This window comes from Palaemon carinicauda, chromosome 38, assembly GCF_036898095.1.
Source record: "Palaemon carinicauda isolate YSFRI2023 chromosome 38, ASM3689809v2, whole genome shotgun sequence".
NCBI lineage: Eukaryota > Metazoa > Arthropoda > Malacostraca > Decapoda > Palaemonidae > Palaemon > Palaemon carinicauda.
The window spans coordinates 5,808,658-5,829,184 of NC_090762.1; the positions used below are offsets into that span (position 1 = coordinate 5,808,658).

Consider the following 20,527-nt stretch of genomic DNA (forward strand, 5'->3'; position numbering starts at 1 on the left):
CAAGTTGTCTTTCCAACCTACAGTACTATCTCCAAGATAGTATCCCTTGCAGGACCTAGACTATCTTTATCATCTAATTTTACAGGCTTAAGTCAGAATGGAAGCATTCTCTTCAACAGGGATGAACATTAAAACAGGTTAACCTACACTTGGAAAGAAACACATATCAACCAATGAAGGGCAAATCTAACTTCAAAAAAGTAGTCCTCCCAAGTCAATATTACATTTAATCTTTAAATATACTTCAATTCAATAGCATATAATATAGTATTAAAGGCAAGTGAAAAAATATCTTGAGCAATTTATTTGTTAAAGTGAAAGAGACAGCTCCAAAGTACAATTTTTTTACCCATTTTCCAAGATTTTTACTATTCATTCATGGTTCCTCGATGGGTCAGTCATATCATATTTTAAACAATATCATTATCATTATATAATAAATAATCACTATTATAAGCCAAGCTGCACTACTAGTTGGAAAAGTAAAATGGTATAAGGCCAGTGCAAAGGAAACAATAAAAGAATTAACTATAAACGATAAATAGCAAAACTAGAGTAAAATTAGAATTAATAATAGGGATGAATAAAAAAGAAATTGGCAAACTATTAAACAAGACTTATGAGAACCTACTCAACTAAAGAAACGCGTGCCTAGTTTGAACCAATTCAACTGCAGTTATTTGATTAAGAAAATCATTCCACAATATTGTCACTGAAAGAATAAAAAGTTGAAAAATTTAACCTTCCCCTACCCCAACCCCACCACAAAAAGTAAGCCTGTCAGCATTACTACATGGTGGCTAGTATAGGCTAAGAAGATATAAATACACAGAGGATCAAAATGATGATGCTGGTTGGCCAGGGCACCAGCCACCCGTTAATACTACCGCTAAAGAGTTATGGGGTTCTTTGACTGGCCAGATAGTACTACATTGGATTCTTCTCTATGGTTACGGTTCATTTTCCTTTTGCCTACACATACACCGAATAGTCTGGCCTATTCTTTACATATTCTCCTGTCTGGTCTTCAGCTGCTGATTCTCATCTTAATTTGTTGGACAGAAACTTACGGTCTATTAAATTTCTTATTCCTGATCTAGATATTAATCTCTGGCACCGTCGATCAATTAGTTCATTATGCATGTTGCATAAGATTTTTCATAACTCTGACCATCCTTTACATTCAGATCTCCCTGGACAATTCTATCCTGTTCGTAATACTAGGCAGGCAGTTAATTCTAATAGCCAGGCCTTCTCCATCATAAGACTCAATACTACGCAGTACTCTAGAAGTTTTATTCCAGCTGTTACCAAGTTGTGGAATGATCTTCCTAATCGGGTTGTTGAATCAGTAGAACTTCAAAAGTTCAAAGTTGGAGCAAATGCTTTTTTGTTGACCAGACGGACATGAGTCTTTTTATAGTTTATATATGAAATTTTTGTTGTTGACGTTGTTAATAGTTTATATATGATATATCTCTTTTGACATTACTTTTTTTAGGATGATTTATTGTTAATTTGTTCTCTTCAGTTATTTATTTCTTTATTTCCTTTCCTCACTGGGCTATTTTCCCTATTGGAGCCCCTGGGCTTATAGCATCTTGCTTTTCCAATTAGGGTTGTAGCTTGGATAGTAATAATAATAATAATAATAATATCCTCACACACCAGACAACTTTGAGATTACCAAGCAATTCTTCTTAATTTAACTACTCCACTGTAATTGTTCAGTGGCCACTTAGACTCTTTAGCTTTGGTTAGCAGCTCTTCTAGAAGAGGAATAGCTTTAATCCTTTTTACTCTTTATATTATGGTCTTCAGAAAGTGATTCTTTTTTAACTGTTGGACGAAAAAAGTCTTTTGCAAATGAGAAAGACTGACGAAAACTTTCTAAAATAATGAATGACAATAGAGGATGACACTTAGAACTTTAAATGAGCTACCCAGAGAAATATCAGGGATTGCACTCTTGTAGTCACTATAGAGACCAACAACAATATATATATATATATATATATATATATATATATATATATATATATATATATATATATATATATATATATATATACATATATATATATATATATATATATATATATATATATATATATATATATATATATCCATATATTCATATACCAAAGGCACTTCCCCCAATTTTGGGGGGTAGCCGACATCAACAAAGAAACAAAACAAAAAGGGGACTACTCTCTACGTTCCTCTAGCCTAACCAGGGACTCAGCTGGTACTGCTAGGGTGCCACAGCCCAACCTCCCACATTATCCACCACAGATGAAGCTTCATAATGCTGAATCCCCTACTGCTGCTACCTCCGCGGTCATCTAAGGCACCGGAGGAAGCAGCAGGGCCTACCGGAACTGAGTCACAATTGCTCGCCATTCATTCCTATTTCTAGCATGCTCTCTTGCCTCTCTCATATCTATCCTCCTATCACCCAGAGCTTTCTTCACACCATCCATCCACCCAAACCTTGGCCTTCCTCTTGTACTTCTCCCATCAACTCTTCCATTCATCACCTTCTTTAGCAGACAGCCATTTTCCATTCTCTCAACATGGCCAAACCACCTCAACACATTCATATCCACTCTAGCCGCTAACTCATTTCTTACACCCGTTCTCACCCTCACCACTTCGTTCCTAACCCTATCTACTCGAGATACACCAGCCATACTCCTTAGACACTTCATCTCAAACACATTCAATTTCTGTCTCTCCATCACTTTCATTCCCCACAACTCCGATCCATACATCACAGTTGGTACAATCACTTTCTCATATAGAACTCTCTTTACATTCATGCCCAACCCTCTATTTTTTACTACTCCCTTAACTGCCCCCAACACGTTGCAACCTTCATTCACTCTCTGACGTACACCTGCTTCCACTCCACCATTTGCTGCAACAACAGACCCCAAGTACTTAAACTGATCCACCACCTCAAGTAACTCTCCATTCAACATGACATTCAACCTTGCACCACCTTCCCTTCTCGTACATCTCATAACCTTACTCTTACCCACATTAACTCTCAACTCCCTTCTCTCACACACCCTTCCAAATTCTGTCACTAGTCGGTCAAGCTTCTCTTCTGTGTCTGCTACCAGTACAGTATCATCCGTAATCAACAACTGATTTACCTCCCATTCATGATCATATATATATATATATATATATATATATATATATATATATATATATATATATATATATATATATATATATATATATATATATATTTATATATATACACAAAAATAAACACAATCCTTTCTCTCTCTTTAGGGGTGGGTGTAGAGGAAATAACCCCCTATATCTCGACGAAGTCACTGGCAGCAGGGTGACAGATTGGGTTTAAGGCGATAGACAAGATGTCTTTTTGGCTTTTACTCCTGATGCCTGTCAGATGATCTTACTGAAATTAATATGGACCAGCAGGGGTCACATGCCGTTAGATAGGCAATGCGCATCACAAATAACTGGCTATTCTTTGATGAATCTAGCCAATGAATCCTCTATGGATTTAGTCAGTCTATGGAAAGACTGGCAAAATCTAACCAAGGCCCTTTGCGTTAACAGGCGTAAGAGGAGGTGATGATATATACACACGTGTGCATATGACATATATATATATATATATATATATATATATATATATATATATATAGATAGATAGATAGATAGATAGATAGATATAGATATATATATATATATATATATATATATATATATATATATATATATATATATATATATATATATATATATATATATACAGTGAACCCTCGTTTATCGCGGTAGATAGGTTCCAGACGCGGCCGCGATAGGTGAAAATCCGCGAAGTAGTAACACCATATTTACCTATTAATTCAACATGTATATTCAGACTTTTAAAACCTTCCCTTGTACGTAGTACTGTTAACAAATTACCCTTAAATGTACAGAACACTTAATGCATGTACTACAGTACCCTAAACTAAAACAGGCACAAATATTGTAGGCAATTTTATATCATGCGTTTCCTAAACACGCTAAAAAGCACGTTAAAAAATGGCAACCAATGTTTTGTTTACATTTATCTCTGATCATAATGAAGAAACAAACTGGAGGTAGAGCTTTGCTTATTACCCAGACATATTCCCCATACTATTCCCTTAGAACTACATCACATCTTCCTACTTTAGATATATATATACAGTATATATATATATATATATATATATATATATATATATATATATATATATATATATATACTGTATATGTATATATATATATATATATATATATATATATATATATATATATATATATATATATATATATATGTGTGTGTGTATATATATATATATATATATATATATATATATATATATATATATATATATATATATTTATATGTATACACATATACATACCTACATATATACATACATACATATATACATAAATACATGCATACATATATATATATATATATATATATATATATATATATGTTACTGTATATATATGGGTTATGGAAAAAATCCGCGAAGTGGTGAATCCGCGATGGTCGAACCGCGAAGTAGCGAGGGTTCACTGTACATATAACTAGTGTATGTGACACGTCAAAAATCCCGGTGAAATATTTAGACAGATGTGCACACACATGCAGCGACCTGTCATTGGGGTATGACAACTACTTCTCCTACCTTACCGAAGGGATGAGAAGAGATGACCATGACCAGAAAGATATACTGTACAGTATATATATATATATATATATATATATATATATATATATATATACATATATATATATATATATATATATATATATATATATATATATATATATATATATATATATATATATATATGATATGATAATGGCTCCCTGGTCTGGGCACTAAAATGTTATTTTTATTAATAAAATAAATTTTTGAATATACTTACCCGATAATCATGTAGCTGTCAACTCCGTTGCCCGACAGAATTCTATGGAGGGATACGCCAGCTATCACAATACTAGAAGGGGGTGTATTTACCAGCGCCACCTGTGGCCAGGTACTCAAGTACTTCTTGTTGACACCTCCTCAATTATTCCTCGGTCCACTGGTTCTCTATGGGGAGGAAGGGAGGGTCGATTAAATCATGATTATCGGGTAAGTATATTCAAAAATTTATTTTATTAATAAAAATAACATTTTTCAATATTAAACTTACCCGATAATCATGTAGCTGATTCACACCCAGGGGGGTGGGTGAAAAACCAGTGTACAAGACTAAAGGATAGCTAAGTATCCCGTATTTCATATAATCAGTTATCCACAATAACAATGAAATAATAAGTACCTGGTAAGGAAGTCGACTTGAACCGTTACTCTGCCTTTAATAAGATCGTCTTCCTTACTGAGCGCAGCGTTCCTCTTGGGAGGCTGAATCAACTCAAAGGTGCTAAAGTATACAGGGCTGCAACCCATACTAAAGGACCTCATCACAACCTTTAACCTTGGCGCTTCTCAAGAAAGAATTGACCACCCGCCAAATCAACAAGGATGTGGAAGGCTTCTTAGCCGACCGTACAACCCATAAAAAGTATTCAAGAGAAAGGTTAAAAAGTTATGGGATTATGGGAATGTAGTGGCTGAGCCCTCGCCTACTACTGCATTCGTTGCTACGAATGGACCCAGGGTGTAGCAGTACTCGTAAAGAGACTGGACATCTTTGAGATAGCATGATGCGAACACTGACTTGCTTCTCCAATAGGTTGCATCCATAACACTCTGCAGAGAACGGTTCTGTTTGAAGGCCACTGAAGTAGCCACAGCTCTCACTTCATGTGTCCTTACCTTCAGCAAAGCAAGGTCTTCTTCCTTCAGATGAGAATTTGCTTCTCTAATCAGAAGCCTGATGTAGTAAGAAACTGAGTTCTTAGACATTGGTAGAGAAGGCTTCTTGACAGCACACCATAAGGCTTCTGATTGTCCTCGTAATGGTTTTGACCTTCTTAGATAGTACTTAAGAGCTCTAACTGGGCAAAGTACTCTCTCCAGTTCGTTCCCCACCATGTTGGACAGGCTTGGGATCTCGAACGACTTAGGCCAAGGACGGGAAGGAAGCTCGTTTTTAGCCAAAAAACAGAGCTGCAAGGAACATGTAGCCGTTTCAGATGTGAAACCTATGTTCCTGCTGAAGGCGTGGATCTCACTTACTCTTTTACCTGTTGCTAAGCACACGAGGAAAAGAGTTTTTAATGTGAGGTCCTTAAAAGAGGCTGATTGGAGCGGTTCAAATCCTGATGACATTAGGAACCTTAGGACCACGTCTAGATTCCAGCCTGGAGTGGACAACCGACGTTCCTTTGAGGTCTCAAAAGACCTAAGGAGGTCCTGTAGATCTTTGTTGGAGGAAAGATCCAAGCCTCTGTGGCGGAAAACCGCTGCCAACATACTTCTGTAACCCTTGATCGTAGGAGCTGATAGGGATCTTACGTTCCTTAGATGTAACAGGAAGTCAGCAATCTGGGTTACAGTGGTACTGGTTGAGGAAACTGCATTGGCCTTGCACCAGCTTCGGAAGACTTCCCATAAAGACTGATAGACTCTGAGAGTGGATGTCGTCCTTGCTCTGGCAATCGCTCTGGCTGCCTCCTTCGAAAAGCCCCTAGCTCTTGAGAGTCTTTCGATAGTCAGAAGGCAGTCAGACGAAGAGCGTGGAGGTTTGGGTGTACCTTCTTTACGAGAGGTTGACGCAGAAGGTCCACTCTAGGAGGAAGAGTCCTGGGAACGTCGACCAGCCATTGCAGTACCTCGGTGAACCATTCTCTCGCGGGCCAGAGGGGAGCAACCAACGTCAGCCGTGTCCCTTTGTGAGAGGCGAACTTCTGAAGTACCCTGTTGACAATCTTGAACGGCGGGAATGCATACAGGTCGAGATGGGACCAATCCAGCAGAAAGGCATCCACGAAACTGCTGCTGGGTCTGGAATCGGAGAACAATACAAGAGGAGCCTCTTGGTCATCGAGGTAGCGAATAGATCTATGGTTGGCTGACCCCACAGGGCCCAAAGTCTGCTGCAAACATTCTTGTGAAGGGTCCACTCTGTGGGGAAGACCTGACCCTTCCGGCTGAGGCGATCTGCCATGACATTCATATCGCCCTGAATGAGCCTCGTTACCAGCGTGAGCTTTCGATCTTTTGACCAAATGAGGAGGTCCCTTGCGATCTCGAACAACTTCCTCGAATGAGTCCCTCCCTGCTTGGAGATGTAAGCCAAGGCTGTGGTGTAGTCGGAGTTCACCTCCACCACCTTGTTAAGCTGGAGGGACTTGAAGTTTATCAAGGCCAGATGAACTGCCAACAACTCCTTGCAATAGATGTGAAGTGTCCTTTGCTCCTGATTCCATGTTCCCGAGCATTCCTGTCCGTCCAGTGTCGCACCCCAGCCCGTGTCCGATGCGTCCGAGAAGAGACGGTGGTCGGGGGTCTGAACAGCCAATGGTAGACCTTCCTTGAGAAGAATGCTGTTCTTCCACCACGTTAGAGTAGACCTCATCTCTTCGGAAACAGGAACTGAGCCCGTCTCTAGCGTCATGTCCTTTATCCAGTGAGCAGCTAGATGATACTGAAGGGGGCGGAGGTGGAGTCTCCCTAACTCGATGAACAGGGCCAGCGATGAAAGTGTCCCTGTTAGACTCATCCACTGCCTGACTAAGCATCGGTTCCTTCTCAGCATGCTCTGGATGCATTCTAGGGCTTGGAAGATCCTTGGGGCCGACGGACAAGTCCGAAAAGCTCGACTCTGAAGATCCATACCCAAGGAGACAATGGTCTGGGATGGAACGAGCTGAGACTCCTCAGAATTGACCAGGAGGCCCAGTTCCTTGGTCAGATCCATAGTCCATTTGAAAATCTCCAGACAGCGACGACTTGTGGGAGCTCTTAAAAGCCAGTCGTCTGACGGAGCCGGACACAAGATCATGATACTGCTGCACAGTCTGTAAACTGTCAATCATGGGCAAGCGAGGAAGTACAGTGACAACCCGAATCTGTCTAGACTGTCTGGGTCGTACAGACAACTCCTTAACAGGTTGCTGAGGTTGCCGCACTGCGTCACAACAAGTCCCTTCTGTTGGTTGTTGAACGTCTTCCCCGTGACACATTGACTCCGTAAACAAAAAATTCTCTAACAAGGACTAAGCTTGGACTGCATGTCATGCAACACAGCTCAAGGTCTATGGGAGCAGGTGTGGTAACAGACGGGATTAGCGGCTGAAGTGGAACCATTACCTTCCCTGTAAGCATGTTATGCTTAAATAAAAGTCCATAAGAGGTTATGCAGCTAAAGGCTTCCCTCCAAATGACAGAGTCCTCAAGGGAATATCAGAAGGAGGGAGAAAAGAACTTTCTCATCTACAGGGACCTTATCCTAGAAAAGCTAAGTTCTCTGAGTGAGGGTTCACTGGTGCAAAAGCAGCAGACTAGAAGGCAACGTTATGAAACTGCTTGACAGTCTAGTGAGTTGGCAACAACCCAAGATGTGTTGAGAAGCATGCGGTAAGGTATGCAGAGCATGATGTATGCAGAGTATGCTGTATGCAGAGCATGCTGTATGTAGAGCATGTTGTATGCAGAGCATGCTGAATGCAGAGCATGCTGTATGCAGAGCATGTTGTATGCAGAGCATGCTGAATGCAGAGCATGCTGTATGCTGAGCATGTAGTAAGCAGAGCCTGCTGTAAGCAGAGCCTGCTGTAAGGAAAGCAGAGCGTGTGCATGGCGTTTAACATTTCTCAGAAATTCCATGACCAGTGCTAGAGTGCTTTATGCATGCTTGCATGGGGTTTAAACCATGGTATGAAAATGGAGGTAAGGTATGCTGAACAGCAGAGTCAGAACGAGCTGGAACAACAATAGTTGTGGTTTCCTCTTCAAGACTCCGATGAGGGAACACCTGAGGCTCAGTCTGCAAAGGCTGAATAACAGACAAGCAGAAGGAAGGCGCATGGGTGGAGGAGGCTGACTCCTAGCATGAGTGGTTGAACCCAAGGGTTGCGCTTGCTGAGCGGTTGGAGGAAGCGGAGTAGCAAGTTCCAGTTCCTGTGGTGTGAGCGGAGCGCGATGAGGAAGAGGCTGCGCAGAACAAGGTAAATGTCTCGCAAGCTGAGGCTCCTGAGGCGCAAGGCTAAGGTGTTGTGGTGCTTGCCTTGTGGAGGGTTGAGCTCGCTGCAGCGAGAGCTGAGGAGACTGACTCATGGACGGGAGAGGTTGTTGTACCTCAACCGAGAGTTGCATCACTGGTGGAGCAGCAAGTGGAGGCGGAGGAAGAGAGGTATAATCCTCCTGATCCCAATGTAAAGGTTGCCTTAAGGAAGGCGGAGGCTGAACACCACAGGGAACAGCAAACTCAGCACGTGGCTCAACATCGTACGCCTGGCAGGTGGAACTGCTGGCAGGTGGTACTGCGATCAGGCGGAGCGAGTGTAGGTGGAGGGAGTGTAGGCGGAGGCGGAGGAGCAACACTCTCAGCCCGACACTCACGCATCAAGTCCGAAAGCTGTGCTTGCATGGACTGTAGTAGAGTCCACAACATCGTACGCCTGGCAGATGGTATTGTGATCAGGCGGAGCGAGTGTAGGTGGAGGGAGTGTAGGCGGAGGCGGAGGAGCAACACTCTCAGCCCGACACTCACGCATCAAGTCCGAAAGCTGTGCTTGCATGGACTGTAGTAGAGTTCACAACATCGTACGCCTGGCAGGTGGTACTGTGATCAGGCGGAGCGATCATAGGCGGGGGGGGGAGTGTAGGCGGAGGCGCAACACTCTCAGCCCGACACTCACGCATCAAGACCGAAAGTTGTGACTGTATGGACTGCAGTAGAGTTAACTTGGGGTCGGCAGACACTAAGTTCTGCTGAGGTAAAGCCTAAACAGCAGAGATCTGTTGTGGCAGAACCTTACTCCTCTTAGGCGGAGTGTAATCAACTGATGACTGAGGAGAGTCAGAGCTAACCCAATGACTGCATTCGGGTTGTGAACTTTAACTTCGTACGTCTGGCATAGGTCTGGACTTAACGTTTAAGAGGTCTTGAGACCTGAGACCAGCGTTACTTTTATCCTCTTTCTCCCTCCGTCTCTATCTCTCTCTCTCTCTCTCTTGACTTAGAACCTGAGAGAAGAGCCCAATCATATATATCGTTAAAACATATTATTGTTAAAGGAAAAAACTGAAAAGTTCCTTTATTAGGATCAAAACCATTAAGTTAAGAAAGAATGAACAAAACGCTAGACACGGTTACTCTTACTGCAACGTGAAACCGTGAACATTCTTTCTCTATCGTAACGATAGAGTGCAAGTTGAACGTTCTGAACGTCAACAACTGCAGAGACAAAACAAAACGTTAGTTCAACTTTGAAAACAGTATGAGACTGTCAAAGAAAATCTTTCAAACTCTGTGGCGGAAATAGCATAATATGTTAACAGGTAAAACCGAAATGACGGGCTCAAAGTTTATTAACTTCGGTAAAAGACCGCCTACTATTAGGAAGGTCGAATATAAACAAATATAAAAATTAATTTTAATGAGTTTATAATAAAAGGAAGTTAATCGAAGAGGCCTATAAGAGGCGGAGAGATATAAAATAAATCTATAACTTTTGTTAAGCAAAATTAAGAAAGAGAGTCTATACTCTCTTAGACACCAACACTTCCGTCTAAGGGAAGGGTCGGCCATTGAAAGGTGAACGAGAGTTCATACTCTCTCGTCACCATAATTAATCAAATTAATTCCAAAAGCTAACTAAGCTAATATAGAAGTTTCCAGTAAAGCGACAGCCGAAATCAAAGAGAAATACTTCACCAAAGTCGTGAAAATACTCCAAGAACATAAGCGTATCCCAGAACGTCTTGCCGGAAGCACGACAGAGGAATAATTGAGGAGGTGTCAACAAGAAGTACTTGAGTACCTGGCCACAGGTGGCGCTGGTAAATACACCCCCTTCTAGTATTGTGATAGCTGGCGTATCCCTCCATAGAATTCTGTCGGGCAACGGAGTTGACAGCTACATGATTATCGGGTAAGTTTAATATTGAAAAATATATATTATACTATGGCTCGTAACTGGGAACCAAACATATAATATATATAATACGACTAGCAAGTTAATCAACCTCTCGAATTCCAAACTCCCTTGTTTGTTTTTACCTTAAAACTACTAAATTTTAAAACATTAATACACGAATTCTGAGACCGTTAAATAACTTCCAGACAGCAATATATAAAACACTGAATATCCAAAGGTCTCGTAAGTACACTAAAAACTAAACTGGGTAATTACTCTCAAGTATTATTAAGACGTATATAAAACTTAAAGTGGTTCTTAACAGGATACGAGCAGAATCTGGTTTCAAATAATGATGATTGGAATAATACACTCTTTACAAAAATAAATATATTCTATATAAATTACAACACTTTGAAAAGAATTTACATAAAAATAAGTCACTGGAAAAATTAAGTCTGAACAAAACTTAGATTGAGATAAAAATGTTACAATCTGAAAATTACATATGAACTAGACTTGAACTATTATATCTGTATACACCTTAGATTAAGAAAGAAATAACGCAATTAAAATTATACAAAAGCTTGAAATTAAACCTGAATAATACAATATTCAAGTTTGACACTTAATGAATAATAGAAAACCAGATCACGATACCAAAACTTAACCTTCCTAAATAGGCCAATTATAAACACTTTACAAATTGCCAACACTCGCCCTAATACAATAAACTTAAAATCACCGTTTAGTATTGAGTATCTTTTCGACACTCAATTTGCTTTGGGGCACAGAGTCACTTAGGAGAGGACACACTAAACATACTGACCTCTTTCAAAACAATACGCTGGGTTACATGTGAGAGTGAGAGAGGGAGAGGGAAAGGACGCTGTCTTCAGGATGCAGTTCTCTATCTCTATCTGAGCTGTAACTATGGAGTCCCTTTTTTATATGAAACCTAACTGATATTTCCAGAAGTTTCCAAAGGATTTGGGAAGCGTTGGGCCTTTACCTAAGGGCGTCAGTTTCCAACAAGATAAAAATGTCAAGAGGCGAATCAGGTTTCAAGTAACTCTCAGATGCACACCAACGCACTCACAAGATGACTCTCCCAGCTAGCTCAGACCACCCTTTGTCCCCGAAATAAAAAAAGATAGCATCCTATTACCAGGCTCTTCGCAAAATTTCTAAAATACATGTTACTGAACATTCTCTCTCAAACATGATGCAATACCTCATAAAATATAAAAGAATATTACCTAAGCCCTTGTTCATATTTCGCACGAATCCCACAACACTCTCATATAGAATACGTAAGACTTCGTAAGAAACCAATGTGAAATAAAAGATAATTTTTAAAAATAACACAAATTTACATACATTAACTTGAATAAAGAATATAATGAAATTCACGAGGAAAGTCTTACGTAATTTACATAAAACACTTTCATCTACAAGAGAGGAGCTCAATTTACGGACTGGGTATCATCTCTTCAATGCACAAATGAAATATAAATAAAATTCTGAATAAACTACTGTACCGTATTTACTCTACGCTAGACCAGCTTTATAAGAATATTCATACATACATACATACAGTATACATACATATATATATATATATATATATATATATATATATATATATATATATATATATATATATATACATATATATATATATATATATATATATATATATATATATATATATATATATATATATATATATATATATACACACACACATATATATATATATATATATATATATATATATATATATATATATATATATATATATATATATATATATATATATATATATACACACACACACATATATATATATATATATATATATATATATATATATATATATATATATATATATATATATATATATATATATATATATATATATATATATACTGTATATATACAGTACCATTCTGAGTGGGGATACCTTAACATAGTGAAAGGGTTTGTGAATTGCCATCATCAGCAAAGCTGTACTAGTCGGAGGAACCCATACTACGAGGGTTTGCTATGAGCAAACAGAATAATGTCTCTCACTATCACTAATCCGCACTGGTGACTGTGGTGATTGATTGATTGATTTAAAGTTTTCAGGCATCCTGACATCTAAGGTCATTGACGCCGGTGACTGTGGTGATGAAAATGGACAAACCCGAGATATGTTTGAGGCCCTTGTCCTGCAGTAGACTAGAAATGGCTGCATATGTTGTTGTTGTTATTAATGTATATACATATGTATGTATGTATAATATGGAAGGAGAACAAGTGCTAATAGAATTTTCAATACAGCGAGTCCATTAGCAGTACTTGAACGCAAAAGGGGAGAGGTGGTATTCTTTTGTTACATGACTTGAAGGTATTCTTACATAAAAAATTTGTAATAGAGGATTTGAGTGGGCGATCACTCGGAAACGATAATTGTAAATGTTTTAAACATTTGAATAGAGGTGTTAAATGGAAAGTTTAATTGTCCCCATTAATCATCACCACAAGTAACAATTTAAATGAACTCCAGGGTTTCAAAAGTAAACTATTTATTTTTATTTTATACTAACTCGCGTTATATTTACAATCAACAAATGCTGTTGGAGAGTGCTCTTACTTGAATCATTTTCAAGTGATATCATGCAAATATTACTATTAATTTCATAACAAGATTTGTAATTGGCAGGAATATTATCTCCTACCATACATCATAGGCTATCATCCCCAATAGCCCTGTCTCTGCATGTTAAAATCATCAACTTTGGTTTAAATAAGTTTATACTATTTATACTAAACATTTTAGCAACAATGGCATAAGATGTGTTAAAACTATACTGAGGCAGAAGGGTTTCTGTACAAGTCAAACACCATAGGACCTATGCATACAATAAACCAAGGAAATTTGGTAAAATCATAGAATGGTGGAATAATCGTTACGGAGAAAATGGGACTGGTAAACCCAACACGGTAAAAGATTAAATGAGAGTCGCTACCTAGAAATCCCAAACAGACAAATATTATACTCAACTTGGGAGCAGGGATCTCTAAAACGTCGGACATCTTCAAAAACACAAAACAACACAGAGCAAAGCAAAACACGTCTGACCAACGCAGGTGCTATGGAGGAATGAGTTAAGGGGGTGGGGAAGGATAGTCGTAGAAGGAGGCAGCAGACAGGTGTAGGACGGCACCTCGTTGTTCCGGGGATGTTGATGAGGGAGAGGTCTAATTGGTGAGGGACCTATGATCGTGGTTCTATCACGCCCCAGTTTACTATACCGACATTCATAGAGTGAGCAAGCTGGGTTTATTCCTGGCATTCCACGCATCCTTTTTTTCTCTGGTATATTTAGCAATAACTATGCCTTAGAAATGGTGCTAGAGGAGCATTTCACTGGGCGACACAGGTTCCTCGCCCAGAAATAGATTTTTCCTTTGTCAAAATCCTTTTTTCCTCCAGTTATCTCCATCAAAATGCTCAAAAGCCCCTAAATAGCCCTATTTACCAGTCTTATTTTCTATTACAATTATTGTACATCAATAACATCAAAACCACAAGAAAAACAACAAAATCTTCACAACTATCATATTTCAATGGCCAATCTGCCCTTGTTTCTTTAAAACAACAAGGTATGTGCTCAACTTACACACATTATAATTTAAAAATGCTAAAATGCAGCTATAAATAGACCTTACATTAACTTTGGTGTCAGAACACTAATACTGTATACAAAAAGGTCTAGACTTCACTTAAAAGGCATATACTTTTTGATATTTTGTGGGATAAAATTCCGGCGCCTGCTCGTGACATTGTAGTTGTAATCATGAATAATGGTCTGTACTCTATGTAGGATTTGTTATTTAATACATCATCAGCCATTCAAAGACTTATGACTGTTTTTTGTTTCAAACTGCCTTAATGTCCTATCAGTATAGGAGATTCCTTGAATCTTAATCTTGGAAGTAGAATACTGTATACTAATCCAAATTGTTAATGATGAACCATTAAATACTCAGAATCCCCCCAACGACGGTAAATTGTATACTTAATCCCTGCAATTAACTCTTTTCATTGAATAAATTCCTTTGAAATACAAAGCGATTCAGAATGTCTCCTAAATGGACTATAGTCAATTTTTCTAATGAGGCGCATTTGCACCGACTCGCAGCGAGGCCCTTTTAGCTCGGAAAAGTTTCCTGATCGCTGATTGGTTAGAATTATCTTGTCCAACCAACCAACGATCAGGAAACTTTTCCAAGCTGCGAGTTGGTGGAAATCTGCCTCGCTAAAAAAAATTGACTATAGTGTAGTGATTGATCAAAACCTATCATATTCAACAGGTTCTATGTATAATAGTAAAAAATGCTTAATATTGATACTGTGCCTAATTTGTGAAAATAGCTCTACCTTGGATAAGGGACAGTTAGGTTCGGTCCAGTCTCAGCATATAATTTTATACATTCTTCCAGGTCCTAAAGACTTATTTTTGGTTTAATGTTCACCCAAAATTGTAAAATGTGTGCAGTTGTTAAATAATGTGGAGCTTTAAAAATCTGACCTAAAAATTACCCCAGAAAAGGGGAAATATTTGAGATCTGACGTTTTGTGGCTGTGGGAACAGATTTGCCGAGGCTTGGTAAGTGTGTGGATCTTGAGATATCACTTAAAGGACAATGATGGAAAGGTAAATCACATAACAGGATAAAACAAAAAATGTTGACAGCTTTCAGTGACATTTCTAGTGAGTATCAGTGACATAGTGTTAGGTTAGGTAGTTTTCAGCAGCTTAGGGTTACTTTGTTAAAAACCAAGCTGAATCTGCTAATAAACTTTTTGAATTTGTGTATGTGTGTGCAGTGTGTGGGCTTAACCATTTTACCCCCAAAAGACGTACTGGTACGTTTCACAAAAGCCATCCCTTTACCCCCTTGAGAATGAGACCAACCTGACCTCTCTATGACAAAAATTAAGGCTGGTAGAGCAATTTAAAAAAAAATATACTGCAAAATGTGCTGGGAAAAAAATAACCCCCTAAGGGTTAAGGGTTGGAAATTTCCAAATAGCCTGGGGGTTAAAGGGTTAATTGAGGGATTTACCATTTTACTTGGATTGGACTTCTTTTCCTGTATTCATGAATTTTTCAAAGTTACAGATAATGAAATTGAGAGGGTCCCCTAGTATTATTTTAGATGTTTGGTAAAGGGTCTTATATGGCACTTCAGTACTTATGATCATTATTGTCAAAAGCATTATTTACCCTTTTATTTTCTTTTACAAGTCTTCGTTTTTGTTTATTTAAATTTATTTATCAATAAATATTTTTCTATGTTTTATTCTGCATTTAGTTTTTTTTTTTTTTTACATTACTGTATTCAGGCTTTTCTTAAATAATCCTATAAGTATTAATTTCTTTTTATAATTTGCTAATAATTTTTCTCCTCCAATAGTTGCCCTGTACCTCAACATTTATACTTCATGTAATTATGTAAGATATTTTTTTCAGTTAAAGTACTAGATTCATTTTGCTTAACATTTAAGTCCTAAAATAGCTAAATAGAATTATTACCCAAGATTCTAGCTATAAAGTTATTCAATTCAAAACCTACATATAAAAAAAAACATGTCCCTGAAGCTTGTTGGCTCTCCTCGACCAAAACCAAGACAAGGGGGGTAATCTAGTATTCATATTGCTTTTATTTATTTTTTTTTTTTTTTGTATCAATTGATTCATCTGTGGCCATTGTAATTAAAATAGAGTAATGGAATGAAGTCGGAATCCCGACAGAATGCCTCCAAGTTTTTGCCGGCAGTAGCCTGTTAACCAACTACGTCATATTATTCATAATTTGTGGTCCAATTTCTTATTGTTTTGTGCGATGTTAACCCTTTTACCCCCAGGCTATTTGGAAATTTCCAACCCTTAACACCCAGGGGGTTATTTTTTTCCCAGCACATTTTGCAGTATATTTTTTTCAAATTGCTCTAATAGCCTTAATTTTTGTCATAGAGAGGTCAAGTTGGTCTCATTCTCTTGGAAAATGCCTGAATTTTCTCAAAAAAATATCAAAAATGTGAAAAAAAAAAATTTATAGCATTTTTTGCAAGGACGTACCGGTACATCCATGGGGGTAAAGGGATGGCTTTTGTGAAACGTACCAGTACGTCCTTTGGGGGTAAAAGGGTTAAAAGCCGAGGAGTGAAATAGAGTGAGGTTGATGACACACATGGCTGGATGACGAGTGACGCACATTTTCTAGGGAATCGTTTGTATCTATATCCGTTGAATTACAATCACCCCCTAGCTAGTCAAACGTACTTACAGGCACTTGGTCTGCCGAATTAATGCTACTATATTTAATCATTTACTGGTCTTTGCTTAGACATGACTTACTTCGCTAGCGTTTTAACATTAGTATCTACTTAATCTTCTGTTCTGGCAAGTGGTTCATGTTCTGCTACAAACATTGGATGTGTGGTTCAATTCAAGTCTAGTGATTTAAATTGGACCACCAACAAATATTAGCTTGCAAATCAAAATTGGAAAGTAAAAATGTACAGCACATGAGTCACATTATCATTTGAACCAATGACTGGTCCTGGCTTCCATTTCTCAATATGATCTTTAATATTGTAACAAAAACATTTCTAACCTATCTTATCCTAATTAACCCTTTTACCCCCAAAGGACGTACTGGTATGTTTCACAAAACTCATCCCTTTACCCCCATGGACGTACCGATACGTCCTTGCAAAAAATTTTTTGATAATTTTTTGAGAAAATTCAGGCATTTTCCAAGAGAATGAGACCAACCTGACCTCTCTATGACAAAAATTAACGCTGTTAGAGCAATTTAGAAAATATATATACTGCAAAATGTGCTGGGGGAAAAAATAACCCATGGGGGTTAAGGGTTGGAAATTTCCAAATAGCCTGGGGGTAAAAGGGTTAATATGATCAGGGAGGTAAAGGCATGATTACACCAAATGTACCGACGATACGCTGTACACACTTTACCAAAGGGATAATAGTTTATAATGGGAAGTTTAATTCAGTTCATACAGGTTATATTCTTCTAAATTCAATCAAGCTCGAAGCAAAATAATAAGAACGAAGCAACAACAAATAGATAACATTTCGATAATATTTGAAAATATTGTATAATTCACTACCTACATACCATCTATATAGAGTACACACTTCACAAAAGAAGCAATTGGACACTTAACAAATGGGTGAATTGTAGATTTACATTCCAGCATCTACTCGAATGTTAGATTTGGATTTCATTTCTCATTATCAGACTAAATATATCAGATACACATTTCTAACCTAACCAATAATGCTCATAGAATAACTGAAAAAAAGACATTATCATACTGTATATCACGATGTTATGATGTTATAAATGTAAAATTTTAGACTTAGATTTTATTTAAGCAAGTGAATAATATTAGAATTTTTATGATGTGTATGGAGGAGCTTCTCGTGGCAGGGGTCAAGATCAAAATAGAAAATTATAGTTAATTGAAGCAATATGGAAATTATTTATTAAAATCCTTTAGTGCATTAATGGCTGTCACTAACAATAAGATATGGGGTTCAAAATAGTGTATTTGAAGAGATCTATTTAATTATATAAGTTCCAATGTCCTAACTAATACTGTACAGTACTATACTATAATAAAATCGCTTGTTTTACCAGCTCGGGCACTTGTCTTAACCTGATATTAGTAATACGTTTTTCTTCAGAACCAAAGAAAAAATTTTCTACATCTGCTCCTATAAGGAGTCAGAAATTTTGTGCACTTTAACTAAAATTTTATAAACCTACATAACTTGACTTTGAAACCAACAACTGCCTTCGCCCCCTTAATCATAACAAACACTCGTAAACCTACTTCGGGGTGTATGTATGATGATGGCCATGCCCTATAACTCCCTTATTTTCAACCCTATTGAGAAGACAGCAGTCTAAGGGGGTCCCCTATTATATAAGTAGGTAAGGACACAGCTTGTAGGTTAGGTTAGGAGGGGAAGTTTATGTGAGGTGGCAATCTATGCATACAGGAGGTCCTATCCGTGGTTATACAAAGGCTCCTCTATTTCCCCCTGAAGACAAATTATGTTACTAGATGTAGCAGTTAGAATAAATCGATTAGAAACTTTATGACCTGACAAATATCTGAAGAGCCAAAGTGGGCATACACCAGCCCAATCATGAAATTAATGCCCAAACCCCCAAACAACATTTGAGATATATAGTATAGTTTATCCAGCATCGATAGTGATAAAATACAGACATAGGCAGTGCAATTGGGAATATAAATGCTCATTGCAGGTGGTAATTGAAAACCATACATGTTTCTTACCTAGAGTATCATAATGCAACCTAGGTAAAACCAGGTTAACCTAACCCTATACTTAGCCTACGGTAAGCAATCTACGCCAGACAAAGTTCGGTGGCTAAACTAATTTTCAAGATCATGACATCCTGACTAATTTTCAATTCTAGGCTGGACTACCCAAGCAAAACCTATATCTCGTCAATTATATTGTGCTTGATTCAAGCAAGTGTAAATTTCACTTACCCTTTCCTCGGATTGCAGAATACACAGCTGATCTCCATTCATTGGCAATCTCTAAATTTTTCTCGTACGTGTCTTCGCTTTCCACCACGAACGAAAGGCAGACCCTAATCCTTTTCTTCTTCTTAGGCAATGGGGCAAACGGATAAGCGTAGACGGTAAAGAAAGCCAAATGCTTTCTTGGTTCTTTGGGGCCCGCTCTCATGCACACGCAACCGATTAAATCTGTGGGCTCGTAAAATTCTCTTCTCTCTTGACTCGACGCACTACCACCAATGCTAATAACTGTCAATCCTTTGTCACTTATCTCCACGTTATATCCATCATTTTTAACCCTATACTGTTTAAATAATCCCGTCATGCACCAGGACGCTGAACTAGTCTGTTCCTCCATCAGAACCACTGTGAAATTCATGTCAGGACACCTTAATGCCGTTGCGATCACTACTGTAGCGACGGGTGACAGCAATCAGCTGATGGTACTGAGAGTGTCTGAGTCAGAGGTGCCATTCGTACGATAATTATCGTACATATACGACTGTTTTAGGTCCAGTACGATGTACGGTACATACATATACATATGTATATGTATGTTTAATTAAACAATTATACTAAAATATTTAAAAATAGTCAATCATGTAACTCAATAATTATATTGAAACTGCGTACGATAATTTTGGTTGAAAAGAAACGACAATTATAAGACTCATGTACGATAATCCAGTGGAAATAATCTGGCAACCCTGGTCTGAGTGAGACCAGTTGTTGTTCTTTGCTCCATCAGCAGGTGGTTGTGAGTGATGACATGACCTTGCTGTTACTGCGTACATATTGAGTAATTTGAGTATGAG

General features: G+C 38.0%; 1 protein-coding gene across 1 annotated transcript in view; it reads right to left on the reverse strand.

The window, feature by feature from the left end:
• The window catches only part of LOC137630402 (sphingosine kinase 1-like), a 126,767-nt gene extending 106,630 nt beyond the window's left edge, over positions 1–20,137 (reverse strand). Inside the window, exon 1 of the mRNA XM_068361854.1 lies at positions 19,680–20,137. Within this exon, the coding sequence (XP_068217955.1) occupies positions 19,680–20,091 (412 nt within the window). The 5' untranslated portion in view covers positions 20,092–20,137. The remainder of the gene's footprint in view (positions 1–19,679) is intronic.
• Between the last annotated feature and the right edge of the window lie 390 nt (positions 20,138–20,527).